This window comes from Thermobia domestica, chromosome 10, assembly GCF_964235325.1.
Source record: "Thermobia domestica chromosome 10, izTheDome1.hap1.1, whole genome shotgun sequence".
NCBI classification, from domain to species: Eukaryota; Metazoa; Arthropoda; class Insecta; order Zygentoma; family Lepismatidae; genus Thermobia; species Thermobia domestica.
The window spans coordinates 150,637,243-150,656,053 of NC_137463.1; the positions used below are offsets into that span (position 1 = coordinate 150,637,243).

Consider the following 18,811-nt stretch of genomic DNA (forward strand, 5'->3'; position numbering starts at 1 on the left):
TCCACCACATGTAAATAGATTTGAGTTTTCATATTTGTGTAGGCCTATGTGTACGTATGTATGTGCTTGTTTCTGAGTATTTATATGCGCTTGTGCCTTGTAATTGTTATATTAATATCCACTGGATTAAGTGAAAGTATAAAATGGATTTGATGACTGCCAAATTGACGTCATCTTGGTAAGTCATTATTTTTTAATATTTAGTAATATTAAATTAGATTATAGTTTAGCGTCGCTTTCAGGAGCAAAGCTTTACAAGACGTGAACCTACAGTTTAACGTCGGATTTGAAACTCATGAGCTCCTTCCATGAATCAAACCTCGTTCGAGAAAGTCGCATACGCTAAGCACATAGCAACGGGGAGCTCAACATTTAGTAATATGTGTATTAAGTTGTAACATTATATTCGTTTAATTTTCACTAATATAATCTTCGCAATGTAAAGCCTTCACTAGGCACGTTATCTTGTTTAAAAACAAAAAGCCTGTCTCTTATGTTTCCGTCTCGGGGTTGGACTGCGGGATGATAGAAATCCGAAAGAGATGTTTCTATTATATTTTGTATAGTGGATCTGCTCCTTCATAATCTCCGTGTTTGATAAGAATGACCTCCCTGGCTCACAAAAATGTATACGTAATATAGCAAACCATGCACTTTAAATGCCAGACTAATATAGCAAACATTGAAGGTGCCCCCTAGAAAATTTTCTTCGGCCGCCCATGTCTGGAGGTACACAATTTTGCAACTCAGTGGATACGATGTGATGTATTCAACGTCCACTGATTTACCCATCAAATTTAAATTTTATAAAAATATTCGCAGTGAATACTAACCTGAGGGGAACCATTTTTTTAATTCGATCGCTAAAGGAGGTTTTTTTTTTTTTTTTGCTTTATTTGTTTACCATGTCTCGGTAATCGTCCGGCACGAAAACTGAAGTTTCTACAAGTGTTTCCCCAGCAAACTTTTTTGAGAAAGGTTCCTTCAGGAGCGTTATTTAGGGGGTAATTCCTGCGTTTGTTATATACATATATAGATATAGATAGATATAAATATAGATATACTGTATATATATAAATATAAATAGGAGCGGGTCTTTAAAATTAGTTCGCAAAGATAATATGAAAATCTGGCATAATTTGCAAGAATCTATCTAGTCTAATATAAATAAGAGCGGCCGCGGTGGCTCAGTGCTAGAGCGTTCACCTCTGGTAATTGGGGTCCCGGGTTCGATCCCAGCCCCCGCCAAGTGAACTTTGTGGTGGACAAACACCGTGTGCGTGGGTTTTCTCGGGGTTCTCCCGTTTCCTCCCACTTTCTTCATTCCACCATTTCATTCATTACTCATCATCACCGTCTCCTTTAGCCTAACCGGTATAAACGTGTGACGTAATACTAAGATTTCATTTCATTTCTAATATAAATAAAATAAATTGTTTGTGTGTTTTGTCTGTCTGTGTGCGGCCTGGGGACCAGACGAGTGGACCGAGAGTTACTAAATTTTGGTCAGGGGTACCTTGTCCCAGATCAAGACGAATCTTGTTTTTTCTAATTCGAACCAGGGGGTCTCAGGGGGCGCTTACAGAGACATGTAAAAGTGGTAGAAAATGGCCAATATTACTGTCGAATTCATAGTTTTCGCGGTCGCTGAAATCAATGGCGAAACTCTGATCACATTAACTTCCAAATTCACCCTATGCGAGCCGAAGGCACGGTGGGGGGGGGCGGATACCGAGACAAGTAAAAGTAATCCAAAATGACCGATATTAGGAGTCAAATCCATAGTTTTCGCGGTCGCTGAAATCAATGGTGACAATTCCATTAGCGATGATATGCAAATTCACCTACAATTGCATGCGGGCCGAGAGTCAGCGGGGGGGGGAGGGATACCGAAACATCTCAAAGTAATCCAAAATGACCGAAATTAGTGTCAAATCCAGTTTTCGCGGTCGCTAATATCGATGGTGACACTTCCATTTGCGACTATTTGCAAATTCAGCTATAATATGCGGGCCGGGAGTCAGCAGGGGGATATTGAGACATGTAAAAATAATCCAAAATGACCGATATTAGTTCCATAGTTTTCGAGGTTGCTGAGATCAATGGTGACACTTTCATTAGCGATGACTTTCAAATTCAGCTACAATTGTATGCGGGCCGGGAGTTAGCGGGGTCTCAGGAGGGCGGTATCCGCCCCCCGGTGACCCCTGGCTCGAATAGGGTGAATTTGGAAGTTAAAGAGATCAGAGTTTCACCATTGATTTCAGCGACCGCGAAAACTATGAATTCGAGAGTAATATCGGCCATTTCCTACCACTTTTACATATTTATGTAAACGCCCCCCTGAGACCCCCTGGTTGAATTCCGAGACATGTAAAAGTAAAGCAAAATGGTCGATATTAGTGTCAGATTCATAGTTTTTGCGGTCGCAGAAATGAATGGTAATACTTCAACAGGCGTTGTCTTCCAAATGCTGCCCCCATGCGAAGAATGGGTATATTCAGCTGTCTAATATAAATAAAATAAAAGAGTTTGTTTGTGTGTTTGTCTGTCTGTGTGCGGCCTGGAGACAAGACGAATGGACCGAGAGTTACCAAATTGTGGTCAGGGTTACCTTGACCTAGACCCCTGATCAAGACGAAGCCCTGTTTTCAAATTTCGAACCAGGGGAGTCTCGGGGGGGAAGCGTTTACCGGAACCGGCTTGGGAATCAGACAAATTGACCTAGAGTTACTAAATTTTAGTCACGAATACCTTGGTCCAGGCTTCAGACCAGAGTTAAACGATTTTGTCAAAATTCGAACCAGGGGATCTGGGGTCGTTTACGGGGACATATAAAAGTAGTAGAAAATAACCGATATTAGTGTTGAATTCATAGTTTTCGCGTTCGCTGAAATCAATGGTAAAACTCCGATCGCATTAACTTCCGAATTCATGCTATGCGGCACCGGGCCGGGGGTCACCGAGGGGGGTTTGAGATATCGAGACATATAGCAGTAATGCACAATGACCGATATTAGTGTCAAATCCATAGTTTTCGCGGTCGCTGAGATCAATAGTGACACTTCCATTAGCGATGATTTGCAAATTCAGCTACAATTGTATGTGTGCCGGGAGTCAGCGGGAGGAGGGGATTCCGAGAGATGTAAAAGTAATCCAAAATGACCGATTTTAGTGTCAAATCCATAGTTTTCGCGGTCGCTGAGATTAATGGTGACAATTTTATTAGTGATTACATGGAAATTCAGCTACCATTGTATGCGGACAGGGAGTCAGCTAGGGGGGGGGGGATGCCGAAACATGTAAAAGTAATACAAAGTAACCGATATTAGTGTCAAATCCATAGTTTTCGCGATCGCTGACAACAATGGTGACACTTCCATTAGCGATGATTTGCAAATTCAGCTACCATTGTATGCGGACCGAGAATCAGCGGGGGGGGGGGAGGAGATACCGAGAGATGTAAAAGTAATCCAAAATGATCGATATTAGTCTCAGATCCATAGTTTTCGCGGTCGCCGAAATGAGGGTAATACTTCCACAGGCCTTCACTTCCATGCGAAGAATGGGTATATTTAGCTTATATATATATATTGATTGTGGAATCGATTTCAAACAACTGGAAGTGTTCGAAGAAGACAAAGACAGAGCCGTCCGCTAGCAACCAAAGCCAGAGACAATCGTTATCTCTTGTTAACAGCCCGTCGAAACCGGCGTCAGAATACAACTCCGCTCCCGCGAGCCTTCCGAACAACAACAGGACGCACAATATCCACTCAAACGGTCCGCAATCGCCTTCGAGAAGGTAGTCTCTACGCACGTAGGCCTATGGTGTGTATCCCATTAACTACACGACACCGTGTTGATCGAAGAGCGTAGGCGGAGGAACATCGTGGGTGGGGATGCAATGAATGGGGCAATGTTTTGTTCTCTGACGAGTCTCGATACAGTGTGGAGGCTGATAATCGACGTGTTATCATCTGGAGAGACTGTGGAACACGACACAATCCCATGTTTGTGCGAGAAAGATCCCAGTATCATGGTGGTGGACTGATGGGTGGGCAGGAATCAGCATTGGAGGGCGTACTGAGCTCCACATCATCCGAAATGGCTCTTTCACGGTTCTCAGATATAGGGATGTGATCCTGAAAACTCTTGTTCTTCCTTATGCTGGTGCCATTGGTGATGCGTTCCTTTTCATGGATAACAATGCTCGTCCTCACAGAGCTCGGTTAGTGGATAAGATGCTGGATGCTGAGGGTATCGCTCGGATGAAGTGGCCAGCATGCTCACCGGATCTGGTTCCAATTGAACATGTCTGAGATATGCTTGGCAGACGAACTGCCGCTAGGCCAGTAAATCCAACAACCATTCCAGAGCTGGAAGTCGCTCTTCTGGATGAGTGGCACCGCATCCCCCAAGAACTCATCGATAATTTGATTGAATCCATGCCACGCAGGTGCGAGGCTCTGTTGGCTATTCGAAGTGATCATATGGCATATTAAGGAACAATCAGTGTTGTTGCCTTGCTTGTTTGTGAGCAGTTCGAGAGGTGCACACATAACCGTCTTGCATCATGAGCCATGCGAACAAGGTTTTCCGTGCCCCAACACCAGAATGTGCCCCATTTTTCTAGTGTATCTTAAAGCATTCCTTCTTGTATGATATACACGAGTCAAACACAAGCTTATTCATACACTATCTTAAGGTCTTGTGTGATATTTCAGCTGAACCTCTAATTTTTTCAGCATTATATATATATATAGTGGCGGATCCAGGATATGATCAAGGGAGGGGCTAAAGCATAGTTTGCAGTTTTATCCAATGTAAAGCAGGATTGAAGGCCATTTTATGCAGTGTATCTTGAGTGTGAAGGGGGCCTATAGCCCCCTTGGATCCGCCTCTGTATATATATGTATATACAGGTAGGTAGATAGATAGATAGATATAGATATATACAAAATCGAAAATGACCTCGAATCCATACTCGCTGAGATAAACAGAAGATGCCGTTCAAATCCACAAATTCAGCCCCATTAGTACTCTAAGGGGGATGGTGACATGTAAAGATAATTGAAAATTATCGATATTAATATCAAATTCATAGTTTTGGGGCTTCACAAGTTCATTGGTGACTGTTTTGATGCCCTTTGTGTCCAACGTATTCTCCCCGTGCGGAGAACGGGTATTCTGCTAGTCTGTAATAATAAATAACGGAAGTTTCACTTAATATATTTCTCGCTGCTCAAATTTACTCACTTGTGCGGTATGTGTGTGTAAAGTAGAATTAAAACCTGTTGCTTAGGACGTCGATAATCCTAACGTCAAAAATCCGAACGCGGTCCCTAGAAGCTTTTTACATTTTGTCTTAACGCTAGCGATAAACAAACAATAGCGTGTTCGTCGACGTCATGTGAAGTCAGTGTTTTTTCAAACGTTTATTTATATGTAATTGTTTGTCATGTATTTTTATTTTTATTTTTTCTTAGGCCTGTAAGTTTTAAGTCTAACTTACAAGAACAGTGTTATTTAGAGTACAAGCAGGTTCTTCAGAAACATTAAATGTAAGTAGTCTTACGTACGGTATTGTAATTACTTTATGTACTGAATAACCACTGTATCGATAGAAGAACATACCGTACAGTATATGTAAGCCTAAATGGCATTTTCTTGGTCATTTTTGAAAATCCGAACAATTTGAAAATCCGAACTACCTGTGGTCCCAATTAGTTCGGATTTTCGACTTCCCACTGTATATGTTGCAGACATGTTACAGCAAGTAAGATTACTAGCATCAGCCCAGTAAATAGTTTTTAAACTATATTTTCCTGTTTTTGCCAATATTTCCGAACAAATGATTTTTTCTAATGCTTCAAAATTTCCGGAATTTTATATAGAACAATGAAGATATCTCTATGAAATATATGTTTGATTTAACATATTAATTAAAATGATTCTGTGATTAACTAAAATGATGATTCTGATAATACCCAAATTTTCCGTTTTTTCCCCAGCTCGGGAAAACCGTAAAAAATCTTTTTTACCCTAAATTTCCGTTTTTTTCACAGGCCTTCACAACACTACTCTGAACACACTGTGCACCGAACACTCCTAACAATGGCGAATGTTAACACCACGACATCGGCAACTACAACTGAAATGAACACGTGACCATCGCCACTAGACCTTGGCACAATGGCACAGAAAATATCTTCTTTATCATTACGATGTGAGGGTGCGAATCCGTCGTATTCCAAGGGAACAGCTCCTTGACATTTGTACTGCGGGACGGAGACAAACTGGCTGCGGCTTAATTATTATCTGGGGAACATTCAAGTGAGCATCCATGTGTCCAGTGGAGCTCGAGCAAGGCACCATGACGGCCGAGGCGTCGCACGCTGCTTGCAGACTACGTACACCCCTTCATGACGGACATGTTTCCCATCGGTAGTGGCATTTTTCGACAAGATAATGCACCATGTCACAAGGCCAGGAGTGTGATGGAGTGGTTCGAGGAACACAGGAGCGAGTTCCAAGTAATGTGATGGCCCCCAAACTCTTCGGATCTGAACCCAATCGATCACATCTGGGATGTGATTGAACGTGACGTGAAGGCGCATCACCCCCTCCCCGGAATTTACGGGAATTAGATGACCTTTGTGTGAATATGTGGTGCCAACTCTCTCCGGCGACCCACCGAGGAACATTGTGACCTTGCCAAGACGCGTTGCCGTTGTTATTCGTGCCAAAAGGTGGACATACTAACAATTAGGTAGGTAATCATAACGGTCTGGCTGATGTGTGTGTGTATATTTTAACTCGTATATTTTATCTCGACTCGAATTCGAGTCGAGTCGAGACAGAGACTGTCGAGTCGAGACAGCAACATATTATCGAGTCGAGACATGTTCTCGAGACGAGTCGAGACGGGCTTAAATCTCGACTCGACTCGACTCGTGCGCATCCCTATTACGAGTAATGACAACCCATTCTCTAATCGATAAAGGAATGACCAATAAAGTACGATGAAATAGATGATTAGCCAATCAACATTTCGAACTAATCCCTATAAACTCTCCTATGACATGCTACGTAATAACTTATTTTTTCAATTTACTCCGCGCCTACCGGCAATAATTGTCGTCTAGCGACAACAGATGTAACTGCTTGATGGATTCATACAGCAACATTGATGGTTCGAAGTTAATATACGACGTTGCCATACAGTAAAATTTCGGTTCTTCAGAGTGCCTGAAGAAAAGGCCTCAGAGAGTATACCATAACATTTTATAACATTTTGACCTGTAAAGTGATCCCTGATCGCCATTTTTAGAACACCTTATATATATATATATATATATATATATATATATATATATATATATATATATATATATATATATATATATATATATATATCTTCGCTTCAGCAATTGATTCAGAATATCTTCTAAAAGCTAATTTAAAACATTTTATTCACTGTAAACTATAACAATTTGTAATTCTTGGTAGATATGTAAGTCACACTTTCATATTATATATGCTAATGGCTTTAAATATTGGAAGCTCATTCTAAATTTATAAAAGTATTATTAAACAGTTTATATTAAGTAAAATTTCATCACTTTGTTTTATTTAATGTCATCTGAGAAAAGGGGAAATACTGCATATAAGTATTCACATGAAGGAATGAAGAAATGAACTTATTTATTTTTTAACTGGGAGTACAAATAATAAAATTAAAAATAATTTACATTTAACTTACACTAGTATCCAAGGAAAATTATTCATAGTAATAGTAGTACCTCCATTAGCCAAATACAAATTTGAAAAAAAAAAATTAAACTTTACATGGAAACTTACTCTATTTACAACTCTTGTTCCTCCGAAACGTTTAACAAATTCCTCTGGTGTAGCAACTATAAAATCCTTTTCAGGAAATCTTGACTTCATCATTGTTCCTTGAGACATACTTGGCCTGGAATGATAAGGAATATTTTTTAATTTATTCTTAAATCAAATCAAAAGTTTTATTATGGTTTACTGTCTTAAACAATGTTCATAGAAATGGTTGAGAGAATATTACTTGATTTAAGGATAAGCTTAGTCTGTACAAAAACAGAATGCGCGATTCAGTTTGACAGAAAACGTCGTAAAATTTGATATTTAGTTGACCGAGTTATTTCTTTTTAATTCGAAGTAGCTCCATATTCCAGAGTTAAAAGATAAATAAGATTATTTGCCGATTATACCCTAGGGGATACTCTTGTATTTGCGGGTTATATGCTTTTGAGATATATTTTAAGAGCAAAGAAAGTGAGCAAGTAAACAACTGCTTATCAACTGTTAACCATTTCTGGTACCTGGGTTTTTGGGGTATTTTTTAGATTTTCAGTCAAGCAGCTACTGCATCGTCACTATTTACCCTGGGATCATGGTTTATACCTCATTCTCTTCAGAATGGGCCTGGCTTTCAAATGGTACCACTTGCATGCTCATACCATATACCAGGAAAGGGAAGAGTGATGTCAAAAGGAAAATTTCGCGGGAATTTTTTTCACATTTTGGGATCTCTGGAACGGCCCTGTGTGAACGTAGAGATCTCAAAAAAATCTGATACATGGTACTTGGTAGATTGAATGTGTGTGCCACATTTCAGGTTTCTATCTTGAATACTAAGGGCGGGAGAAATTTTATCAAGAATCCCCACAATGCCCCAAATTACCGCAAAACGCCATCATCTCAGGTAAAAAATTTCCTGAGATATCTCTATTTACCCTAGGACTATAATCCGCCAATCATTCTCTTCAGAACTGCCTTTCAGGCAGTACCATTCACATGTCTCCATCATGTATCTAAGGCGGGAAAATTCCGAAAAAAAAGGATTTTTTGGTCTAAATATCCCTTTTTCAACTTTTAGCCCCTCTGGACCCCCCTGTTTTAATGCAAAGATCTGGAAAAAATCTGATAAATACTACTAGGTGGGTTGAATGTTTATGCACAATTTCAATCTTGTAGGTGCAAAAGTAAGCCCGCCAAAAACAAAAAATATACCGACAATGTCCCATATTCCCGTATACAGAAGGATATTTTGTAAAAAATCCGTGAGACATCCCTAATTACCCTAGGATCATGGTTTGCGCATCATTCTCTTCAGAATAGAACTGCCTTTCAGGCGGTACCATTCACCTGTCTCCACCATGTATCTAAGGCGGGAAAATCCCGAAGAAATTGATCTTTTTGGTAAAATATCCCTTTTTTCAACTTTTTGCCCCTCTGGATCCCCTTTTTTAAGGCAGAAATCTGAAAAAAAAAACTAGTACATACTACTCGGTGAACTGAATGTTTGTGCAAAATTTCAAACTTCTACGTGCAAAAATAAGCCCGCCAAAAAATAATGAACATAGGCTTAATAAAAGAAAATATATATTTTAGAATTATGACGTCATCACTTCCTATGTCTCGACGCAGGAAGGTGTGAAACCATACGTAAGGTCTACATTGCCTCTGGACCTGAAAAACAAAAAACCCGGACGAAAAAGCTCAAATAGGAGAGTTATAACGCAATGTACCATGAAACACCCGTATGGAACAAATTGAACCATAAGTACCCAAAATCGTTAAACCCATTCGCAAGTACTACTTCCATAAGAAGTGGATGAAGAATCAACATAAAAATTTGCTTTCTTAAAGTATCCTTGTCAATGTTTTCTCAAACTGTTTATGAAAAACCAGGAATAAAAGCATAAGAGTTAGTGGAAGCAATACAACTGATGAAAAGAAAATTTCATTTTTAGTTTTAAAACAACACATGTAGGAGATTTGCAGGAAGATGTATTATTATAGATGCTCTTATGAGTGTGTTTTCGAACCATATCGTATCGCAATCCGAGGATGGAGTTATCCTATGTTATTTTATTTTTTTTAGTTATATTATTACCTTTTAAATTTATATTCTGGAAGTTGTTTTTACACCTTCGATTGATCTTAGAGTAAAGCAGTACAACAGCTCGTCAAATGTTCATCTGTACATATATTTCCCACATATTATGAAGAAAATCATATTCGTATAAGAAAATAATAAAAGCGCTTAAAAGCAGAATATAATTTAACACTACCTAAAAAGAAACAAGTCGTGACAATCCCAACAAATTAATGCCTAATATAAATTAATTCGATGTTAATTTTAATTTTATGAGGCATTAATATGTCTGGCTTGGCACGACTTTAAAAATTTGTTATAGGTCAGTGCATAAAATAAGGTATAACTAGGTGACAAAAGTGTCGCCTAGTGAACAGCCATGTCACCTACTGTCGTCTAGTGAACAGCCATAGTGCGAGCAAATCAACGTCATCTTTAAAAACAAATTCTTTGAGAATAAGGATTTCTCAGTAACGATAATGCTACAAGTGATGAAACAGATTACCCATCTCATTCTGGCTTGGAAGCTCTTCCCCAAAAACATGATGTCAACTTCCTTGTACCCACTAAGAGGTGCTGGTCCGCGATAAGGACAGAAGTGGTATTGAATTGCAAAGAATTTATTTCCGAAAGACTTCATAATGAGCAACAAGGCATCCTGAATTCAATAAATGCACTCATTGAGGCAAGAAGCGTGAATGAAGTCTAGCAGCACGCGTCCAAGTTGAAAATGTATTTGAAAGAAGTATAGTTTCTTTGACAAACGATATTGTAAGTTTATTTGCTGCTTGAAAACTTTCTGTTCCTTTGAATTTGAGTAACCTCAGGGCAAAATTATATCACTATTTAAAGGTGTCCAAACCGCAATCTATTTTCAGAATTGGTGCAATCTTATATTTGTTTGACCTCATACAGCGCTGGGTCCGAGAGAGCAGCAGGGCCTTAAGGGTCTTCACTACAGCGAAATTAAACTATCGCTAATTTTAAAGTTTTTGTGTAATATCTTCGAAATAAATAAAAGTATTCGAAAAGCAAAAACGTAGTGAACTAGACTATACGATTTTACATGTGATACCGTTATCACAACTCATCTATCTTCTTACGATTTGCAACTGTAGCTAGTTTTAGTATTTTTTGCGGGTTCTGTAAATAGCGGCATACCAAAAGCAGATAGGTGAATTATAATGAAGGTATCACATGCAAAATCGTATTGTCTAGTTCACTAAGTTTCTGCTTTTCGAATATTTGTATTTGTTTTGAAGATAGAACAGAAAAACTCTAAAATTAGCGGTAGTTTAATTTCGCTGTAGTGAAGACCCTTAAGCCGATTGCTGCCAATCGGGCCCCGCGCTAGTGCCGTCTGCTTTAATCTCAAGTCTAATCTACTCTCTAGTGTCGCGTTAACAGTATAGGGGTCTATTACGCCCCAGAGCAAACAAGTGTGTTGTGGTCTCTATGATTAAAATTTTGCTCCTAATACATGTAATTAATACATGCCACTCTGCTCGCGGGGCCCCCGGCAAGTCGCTATGGCATCATTAAGAAGACTCTGCTACTCTCGAGTGTCAAGTACACACAACAACATATTGCAATACAGGTACATCCATGGACTCCACAAAGGAGGGTATGGCCTTTTTTTCCCTAACAAGTAATGAATAGTTTGTATTCAGTTTTTAGGCATAAGCAAATATTTTTTGAATTTAATACTGCAGTAGTTTCTTTATTTTTTTTTTGCGTATACAATTTCTGTTTAAAAATTGATATTATGTCCAGGGAGTATTCTGCACACCCTCAACACCACTATCACTCCCTCAAATTTCCTTACACTCACCCCTGGGCGTAAAAATATTGTTTTCTTTGAGTTTGTGTAAAAATGTATATCATTATTCTGGGTACACATTTACTTTGATTTTGAACACCCACTAAGTAAAAGTTCCTGGTGTTCTTACTGTTTGTTAGGCATGGCCAAAATTCTTCGGAATCCGGATTCCGGAAATTTTGTTTTCCGGAATCGGAAAATTTACTTTCCGGAATTCGGAAAAATTCCGGATTTCAAAAAAAATCCGGAATTCAGAAAAATCCGGAATTCGCAAAAATTCTGGAATTCAGAAAAATTCCAACATTCGGAAAAAATCCGGAATTTAGAAAAAAATCGGAATTTTTCCGAAATCCGGATTTTTTCCGATTTTACTTTCCGGATTCCGGAAAGTAAAAATTCTGGAATTGGCCATCCCTAGCTAGTAGCTATTAAAAGAGAAACACAATAATGAATATATATACTGTATTAGTTTCTTGTACACTTACGTAGACAATTGCTACTAGTGCTGTTGAATTTTTGTGACTTTGCGGTTTTCGGTTTTTGAGAAAACCGGTTTTCTGAAAACCGAAAACCGCAAAAGCGGTTTTCAAAACCGAAACCACAAATGCGTTTTTCAAAACCGAAACCAATGTTTTTGATTACACCTTTCAACAATTGTGAAAGCATCTATCGATCGAGACAATTGTATTGATTTATGTCTGTGTTTCAACTTTTTGTATTTGCTCCCGTTTCCTCCTACTTTCTTACGGTTTAGAACTCCGTAAGTACTGATCTGAACTTGTGTGTTACAAATACTGGCCTGGGATCATTTGCTATTTTTTTTTTTTTAGTTACTTCTTTGATGACACTTCCAAGGTACTTTTCGGTTGCAGGGAAGTAAACTGGACCCCACCTGATTTTTATATATTTTGTAAAGTAGAGCACGAGGAACACGAATCTTAAGGAATTTTGACATTCCGACTTCCCGAACTCGAGATACTAGAACTTATACAGTAGTTTTACATAGTATGTATAAAATTAACGAAGAAAGTTCTGTCGCTTTTTGACCTATCACCTTAGAACATCGATATGTCACCTAAGATCAGGGGTGTAGCCAGCAGGTTTCTGTAGGAGGGGCCCGTCGTTTTTGAAAGGGGGCAGCTACAATCTAAAAAAAAAATGTGTTATAGCTAGTGTTTTTGAAGCCTGAAAAAAACTAGAAAATTTTGGTTTCCTTCCGGAAAACTAAAAACACTGTTTTAGCTTATTATTATTATTATTATTAATAATAATAATAATAATAATAATAGTAATAATAATAATAATTTCATAAATTATATTACAGATAGTTTGTATTATGTTTAACCAAGAACTACTGCCCCCGACCAAACATTATACCTTTGTGCATAACTATTTCAATACACAGAACCGATCTATATAGGTAAACAAGGAAGTTCTATCGCTTTCTCACCCACCACCTCCGGACATTCATATGTCACCTAACACGTATCTGGAAGATCAAGAATAGATCGACAACCTTCTGCAAACGTTCTGGAAGGCCATTTATTCCATCGCGGTAGAGGTTGGTGTTCCGTGAAGTGAAGAAGTTATCAAGTGCATTTTGCACCTCTACTTGGGATTTGAGCTGGCATCCTTTAAAGTGATTGTCCAAGGAAGGGAACAGATGATAATCGGACGGTGCAATGTCCAGGGAGTATGGCGGATGCAATAGTGTTTCCTATCCAAGGCGTAAAATGGTGTCCCGGGTCATTCTAGCCACGAGGGGCTTAGCGTTGTCCTGTAACATAAGGACCCCTTTGGGATTCAGAAGTGCTGGCTCCAGAGTTTTGAGTTTCTCTTGAACACGGCTCAACTGCTGACAGTACACAGTTGGATTGATGCGATGACCAGCTGGTAGCAGTTCCCGATGCACGATGCCACGAGCAGTTCAACACACAGGAGGACTTTCTTCTGGTGTAGTACTGGTTTCGGCTGTCTTGGAACCGTTCATGGGATGCTAACCAATTATGACGGCGCCGTGGAACTTCGTACAGGACCCATTTCTCATCACATGGCAACACCTTGTCCAGAAATGGCTCCTTCCTCAGACGAGACATCAAAGAAACACAGGTGTCTGCTTGCGTTGCCTTTTGACCCGGAATCAAGTTATGTGGGACCCATCGACCCAACTTCTAGTGTTTCCTCAGTTGATGAAGGTGCTGCTGAACGGTTTCGCCACTCACACTGAATTGTCCCCATGCCGTAAGCGTCGGTGGACCACAAATGGGCAATTAGCGACATCACGCCAAACATTGGCGGCGCCGCAGCGACGATCCCCGGTGGCCCCTCTACCGTTTTGAAAATTATGCCACCAGCGGCAGAGATGCGACAAAACGCCAATGAACCACAAAATTACTCCCCCAAACTGTTAAATCGGATATATGTGTGATTTAGTTACATTAAGGTGAGTCAAAAAAACACTTTTAAAAAGTACCAAAAAATTACCCCGAAGGGGGCTCAAACCACCAACCTTACGATTACTAGGCAAGTGTTCTTCCTACTTCGCTACGATGGCGATAAAGGAAACATCGCTTGTAAAGGGATAAATCGTTAAGATCTTTTTAATTTGGTCAATCACAGTGCTCCTTTAACCGTGTATATTCGACGATAACTGTTTGGAATTAGATAAAATGTGTTCGCCATGTAATTTTGTAACAAAATGACGCGTGTCTTTTTACTTTATTTCATAGTTCTCGCATACTCACTTTCTAATGATCGACGACAGTTGTCATCTAAATTCATACAATTATCGCACTTATCTCAAGATTTTTCACGTCATGATGTTGAGGCAGAGGTTATTCTTGACCCTCGGAGCTCACTTTAGGAACAATTCGTCAGCAAAAAATAAAATATAATAATAACCGCATGCACATGACTGGCGACAGTTCGTGTTGGTCCCTTCACGATTCTCCGCGAAGAATCTAAGAAGCGCGGACCAAGACGAAGTTCTCGCTGGTCGCTGCTACGCGGTGGTAACTTCAACACCCCGACGCGAGATATATGTTTCGACTCGACGAAACCCGGCCGCCAGTGAGGGCCAATTATCGCAGACAGAACTTTCATGGTTACTTTTATACATAAGACTGATTTTCTTTGAAATTGCACTTAATTTATTTTAAGATTTTCTGAAAAAAAAATATTTATTATTCGTGACTAAAAAGACATAATTATTTTATTAACAACTATATCTCACTTCCTGTTTTACACGAAATAGCAAGCGAATGAAATCCAAACTGAAAAACTGAATAAAAACGTTGCTTTTCACCAAATTTTCCATCTGATAAAAAGTTTTCTTGAAACACTAATTACAGCATATAAATAATATAATGTACTTACGATTTAGTATAGTACCATTGTTTTATGATAGAATTTATAGTGGGGGGCGCGGTGGCTCAGTGGTAGAGCGTTCACCTCCGGTGCTTGGGGTCCCTGGTTCGATCCCAGCTCGCGCCGTGTGGACTTTGTGGTGGACAAACACCGTGCTCATGGGTTTTCTCGGGGTTCCGTTTCCTCCCACTTTCTTCACTCCACCATTTCATTCATTTCTCATAATCACCGTCTCCTTTGGCCTAACCGGCATAGGCGTGGGACGTTAAACTCAAAGATTTCACTTCATTTCATAGAATTTATAGTACCTTGTCAAAACGTTTGTCTTCAAACTGTCAAATACAAATCGCCGTAAATTATGTAATCTACTGTCACAAAAAGTATACCATATTATTTTCGGATCGCTATAAGGAAGAAATACCATACTATTTTGTGATCGGTATGGTAAAATACTATTTTTCCATACTATTTTACCGTAAATTATTAATTATATGTAAACATTGTTATTTTTAAATGACTGAAGCGAAGTAATCTCACGATGATGTTTTAACATCTGGTCATTAGGGGGGCCAGGAAATCATTTGGGGAGCCTTGCCCCGATGGGCCCCCCGTGGCTACACCCCTGCCTAAGACGTACCTGGAAGATCAAAAATAGTACCCATCAGTATCAACGACCTTCTGAAAACGTTCGGGATGGGCATGGTTTCCTTCGCGGTAGAACTTGGTTTGCCGTGAAGCAAAGAAGGTATCAAGTGCATTTTGCACCTTTACTACGGAGTTGAACTTTAGTTCTCTAATGTGAGTGTCCAAGAAATGGTTCAGGGATAATCGGACGGTGCATTGTCCAGGGAGTATGGATGGTGTCCCGGGTTACTTTAATCATGTGAGGCTTAGCGTTGTCCCGTAACGGGAGAACCCCTTAGCGATTGAGAAGTGCTGGCTCCAGGGTTTTGAGTTTTTCTTGAACACGGCTCAACTGCTGACAGTAGACAGTTGCATTAATGTTCTGCTCTGACCAGCCGGTAGCAGTTAACGATGCACGATGTCGCGAGCACTCCACCAAACATACAGCAGGACTTTCTGCTGCATTACTGGTTTCAGCTGTTTTGGAACCAGTTCATGGGATTTTAACCAATGATGATGACGCCATGGAGCTTCTCATCACATGTCAACATCCTGTCCAGAAATGGCTCCTTCCTCAGACGAGACAGCAAAGAAACACAGGTGTCTGCACGCGTAGTCTTCTGACCCGGAGTTAATTCATGTGGGACCAATAGACTCAAATTGTAGTGTTTCCCAAGTTGATGGAGGTGCTGCCGGATGGTTTCTCCACTCACATTGAATGTTAGCCCCAGTTCCTCACAGGTCTCTCCACTGTTCGCCTCAATTGCTACCTAAAGATCTTCATTTTGCACATGTATTGGTCTTCCGGCACGTGGTGCGTCTTTCGTGAGTGTTTTGTCACCGTCCTTAAACTTTCTAAACCAACCTTGCACTGTCTGCGTAATCACGACACCCTCACGAAAGGCCTGAGATATCTTCCGCCCCACTGCAGTGGCGTTTGATCCAAGTTTGAATTTGTACAGCATACACGCCCTTATGACGCTCTGTGGAAGTTCCATATTCACTATGTCCTTACACAAGTTCATGTTGTAACTGAACTGCCACAAGCAGGTAGAATGTTGGATATACCCACACCAACATTTGACCTTCGCCTTTTCTCCATTCGCATTCAACTCACGGTGTGAGGATCAATTGAACACAGACCTCCACAGAAAGCGACAGGACTTTCTTGGTTACCTTTATATATCTCACAGGACATAATATGTTTCGTATAGAGAATTATTAAACTTAGTTTTAATATCTCGAGCTCCGGAAGTCGGAATGTCAAAACTCCAGATTCGTGTTCCTCGTGATCTACTTTACAAAATATATAAAAATCAGGTGGGGTCCACTTTGCTTCCCTGCAGCCTACTTTTCAAACGAAACTCAGTTTTCCAGAGTGTACATTTTGTTTCAAACTGAGTTCTGCCCTGGCTAACATACATAAATTCGCTTCTATAAGTGTCGTTAAAGTTACACTTGAAATTGTCGTTCGGCATTCTTGTAGCTTATGAAGGCATGAATAATTCAAGTATGTTTGTCACAACATCTACAAAAGAATATTCATTCGTATAGAACCTCCAATACATTACATTAAAAACACATGAACTACACAAAGAAAACTATTGTGCATTAGAGCAGATCTCTTATTAGCGAATGGCCCTACACCTGCGCACTGGTCAGATAGCTCACAGCCTGAGCCAGAGCGCGAGTCCAAATTTAACTCAATCGTGATTAAGATTGTCAAAGGTGTAGCGGTTTACGTTGAATATACCAAACTTTATTCACTAAGTCGTCTTAGATTTTTCTCCAATCCCAAAAAGCGGGTGGATTTTCGTGATTAAGATAGCGAGGGACGAATATAGAACCTAACAATCGGGTGGTACCCGCAAAAATCGGGTAATATGACAACACTAAGCTAAATAGAAAATAAGGTATATCCCTATTTAAGATCACTACATCTGCAACTCATGAAATCCAATTTGAAATCTCATCCACTAAGACTGAGATCTTTTATATTATCATTACTCTTTCACCTTGTTTCTAAATAGTACTGCCACTCTTTCTTTTGTTAACAAAAAAAAAAAAAAAAACCTCCTTTCTTAAAAAAAAAAAGAAAAAAATAGATCGCAATACACAATTTTATTGTTGATTTGTTGCCACTCCGATAAATGTGAATGTTGTGGTTTTGCATGTGTTGACTGGTTTCTTATCGCAAGTCCCAGACACCTGCAAAAGTACATACGTGAAGGGAACACCGATCATATTTTATTCTATATCTTTTTACTTCCCAATAACGATAGCCGTGCCTCTTTGTGAGAAACTGCAACTTATGTTCTTTTTTTATTCTGCCAATTGTAAAAGAATACTAAACATGAATTTCCCTACACGTTAAGACATTTTAAGAAAAAATATCTTCTTTCACCTCTACAAATTTTGAGCATTTTTTCCCTACACCGGGGGAAATTTCCCTCCATCTGGCAACTGTGAGCCGAAGATGGAAAAGATTCTTTGCTGTTTCCTCGTCGTTACTTGATATTAGTACTGTCGAATTTTTGTGACTTCTGCAGTTTTCGGTTTTTGAGAAAATCGGTTTTCAAAACCGAAACCGCAGATGCGGTTTTCAAAACCGAAACCGCAAATGCGGTTTTAAAAACCGAAACCGCAAATGCGGTTTTAAAAACCGAAACCGCAAATGCGGTTTTCAAACCGAAACCGCAAAAGCGGTTTTCAAAAACGAAACCGCAAAAGCGGTTTTCAAAACCGAAACCGCAAAAGCGGTTTTTAAAACCGAAACCGCAAAAGCGGTTTTCAAAACCGAAACCGCAAAAGCGGTTTTTAAAACCGAAACCGCAAAAGCGGTTTTTAAAACCGAAACCGCAAAAGCGGTTTTCAAAACCGAAACCGCAAATGCGGTTTTCAAAACCGACATTTCCGTTTTATGAAATTTCACTTTTTTCAAAAACCGGTTTTCGGTTTTTTCAAAAACCGATTTCGACAGCACTAATTGCTACTGCAGTTATTTACTGCTTTATGAGGAAGGTCTTTTTTTCACACACAAAAATGTGTCCGGTATGTCTCAAACACTATCGCGTTCCCAC

General features: G+C 39.6%; 1 protein-coding gene across 1 annotated transcript in view; it reads right to left on the reverse strand.

The window, feature by feature from the left end:
* ACC (acetyl-CoA carboxylase) overlaps positions 1-7,975 on the reverse strand; it is a 776,633-nt gene extending 768,658 nt beyond the window's left edge. The window contains exon 1 of the mRNA XM_081728639.1: positions 7,864-7,975. Coding sequence (XP_081584765.1) covers positions 7,864-7,971 — 108 coding nt within the window. The 5' untranslated portion in view covers positions 7,972-7,975. The remainder of the gene's footprint in view (positions 1-7,863) is intronic.
* Positions 7,976-18,811: the final 10,836 nt, after the last annotated feature.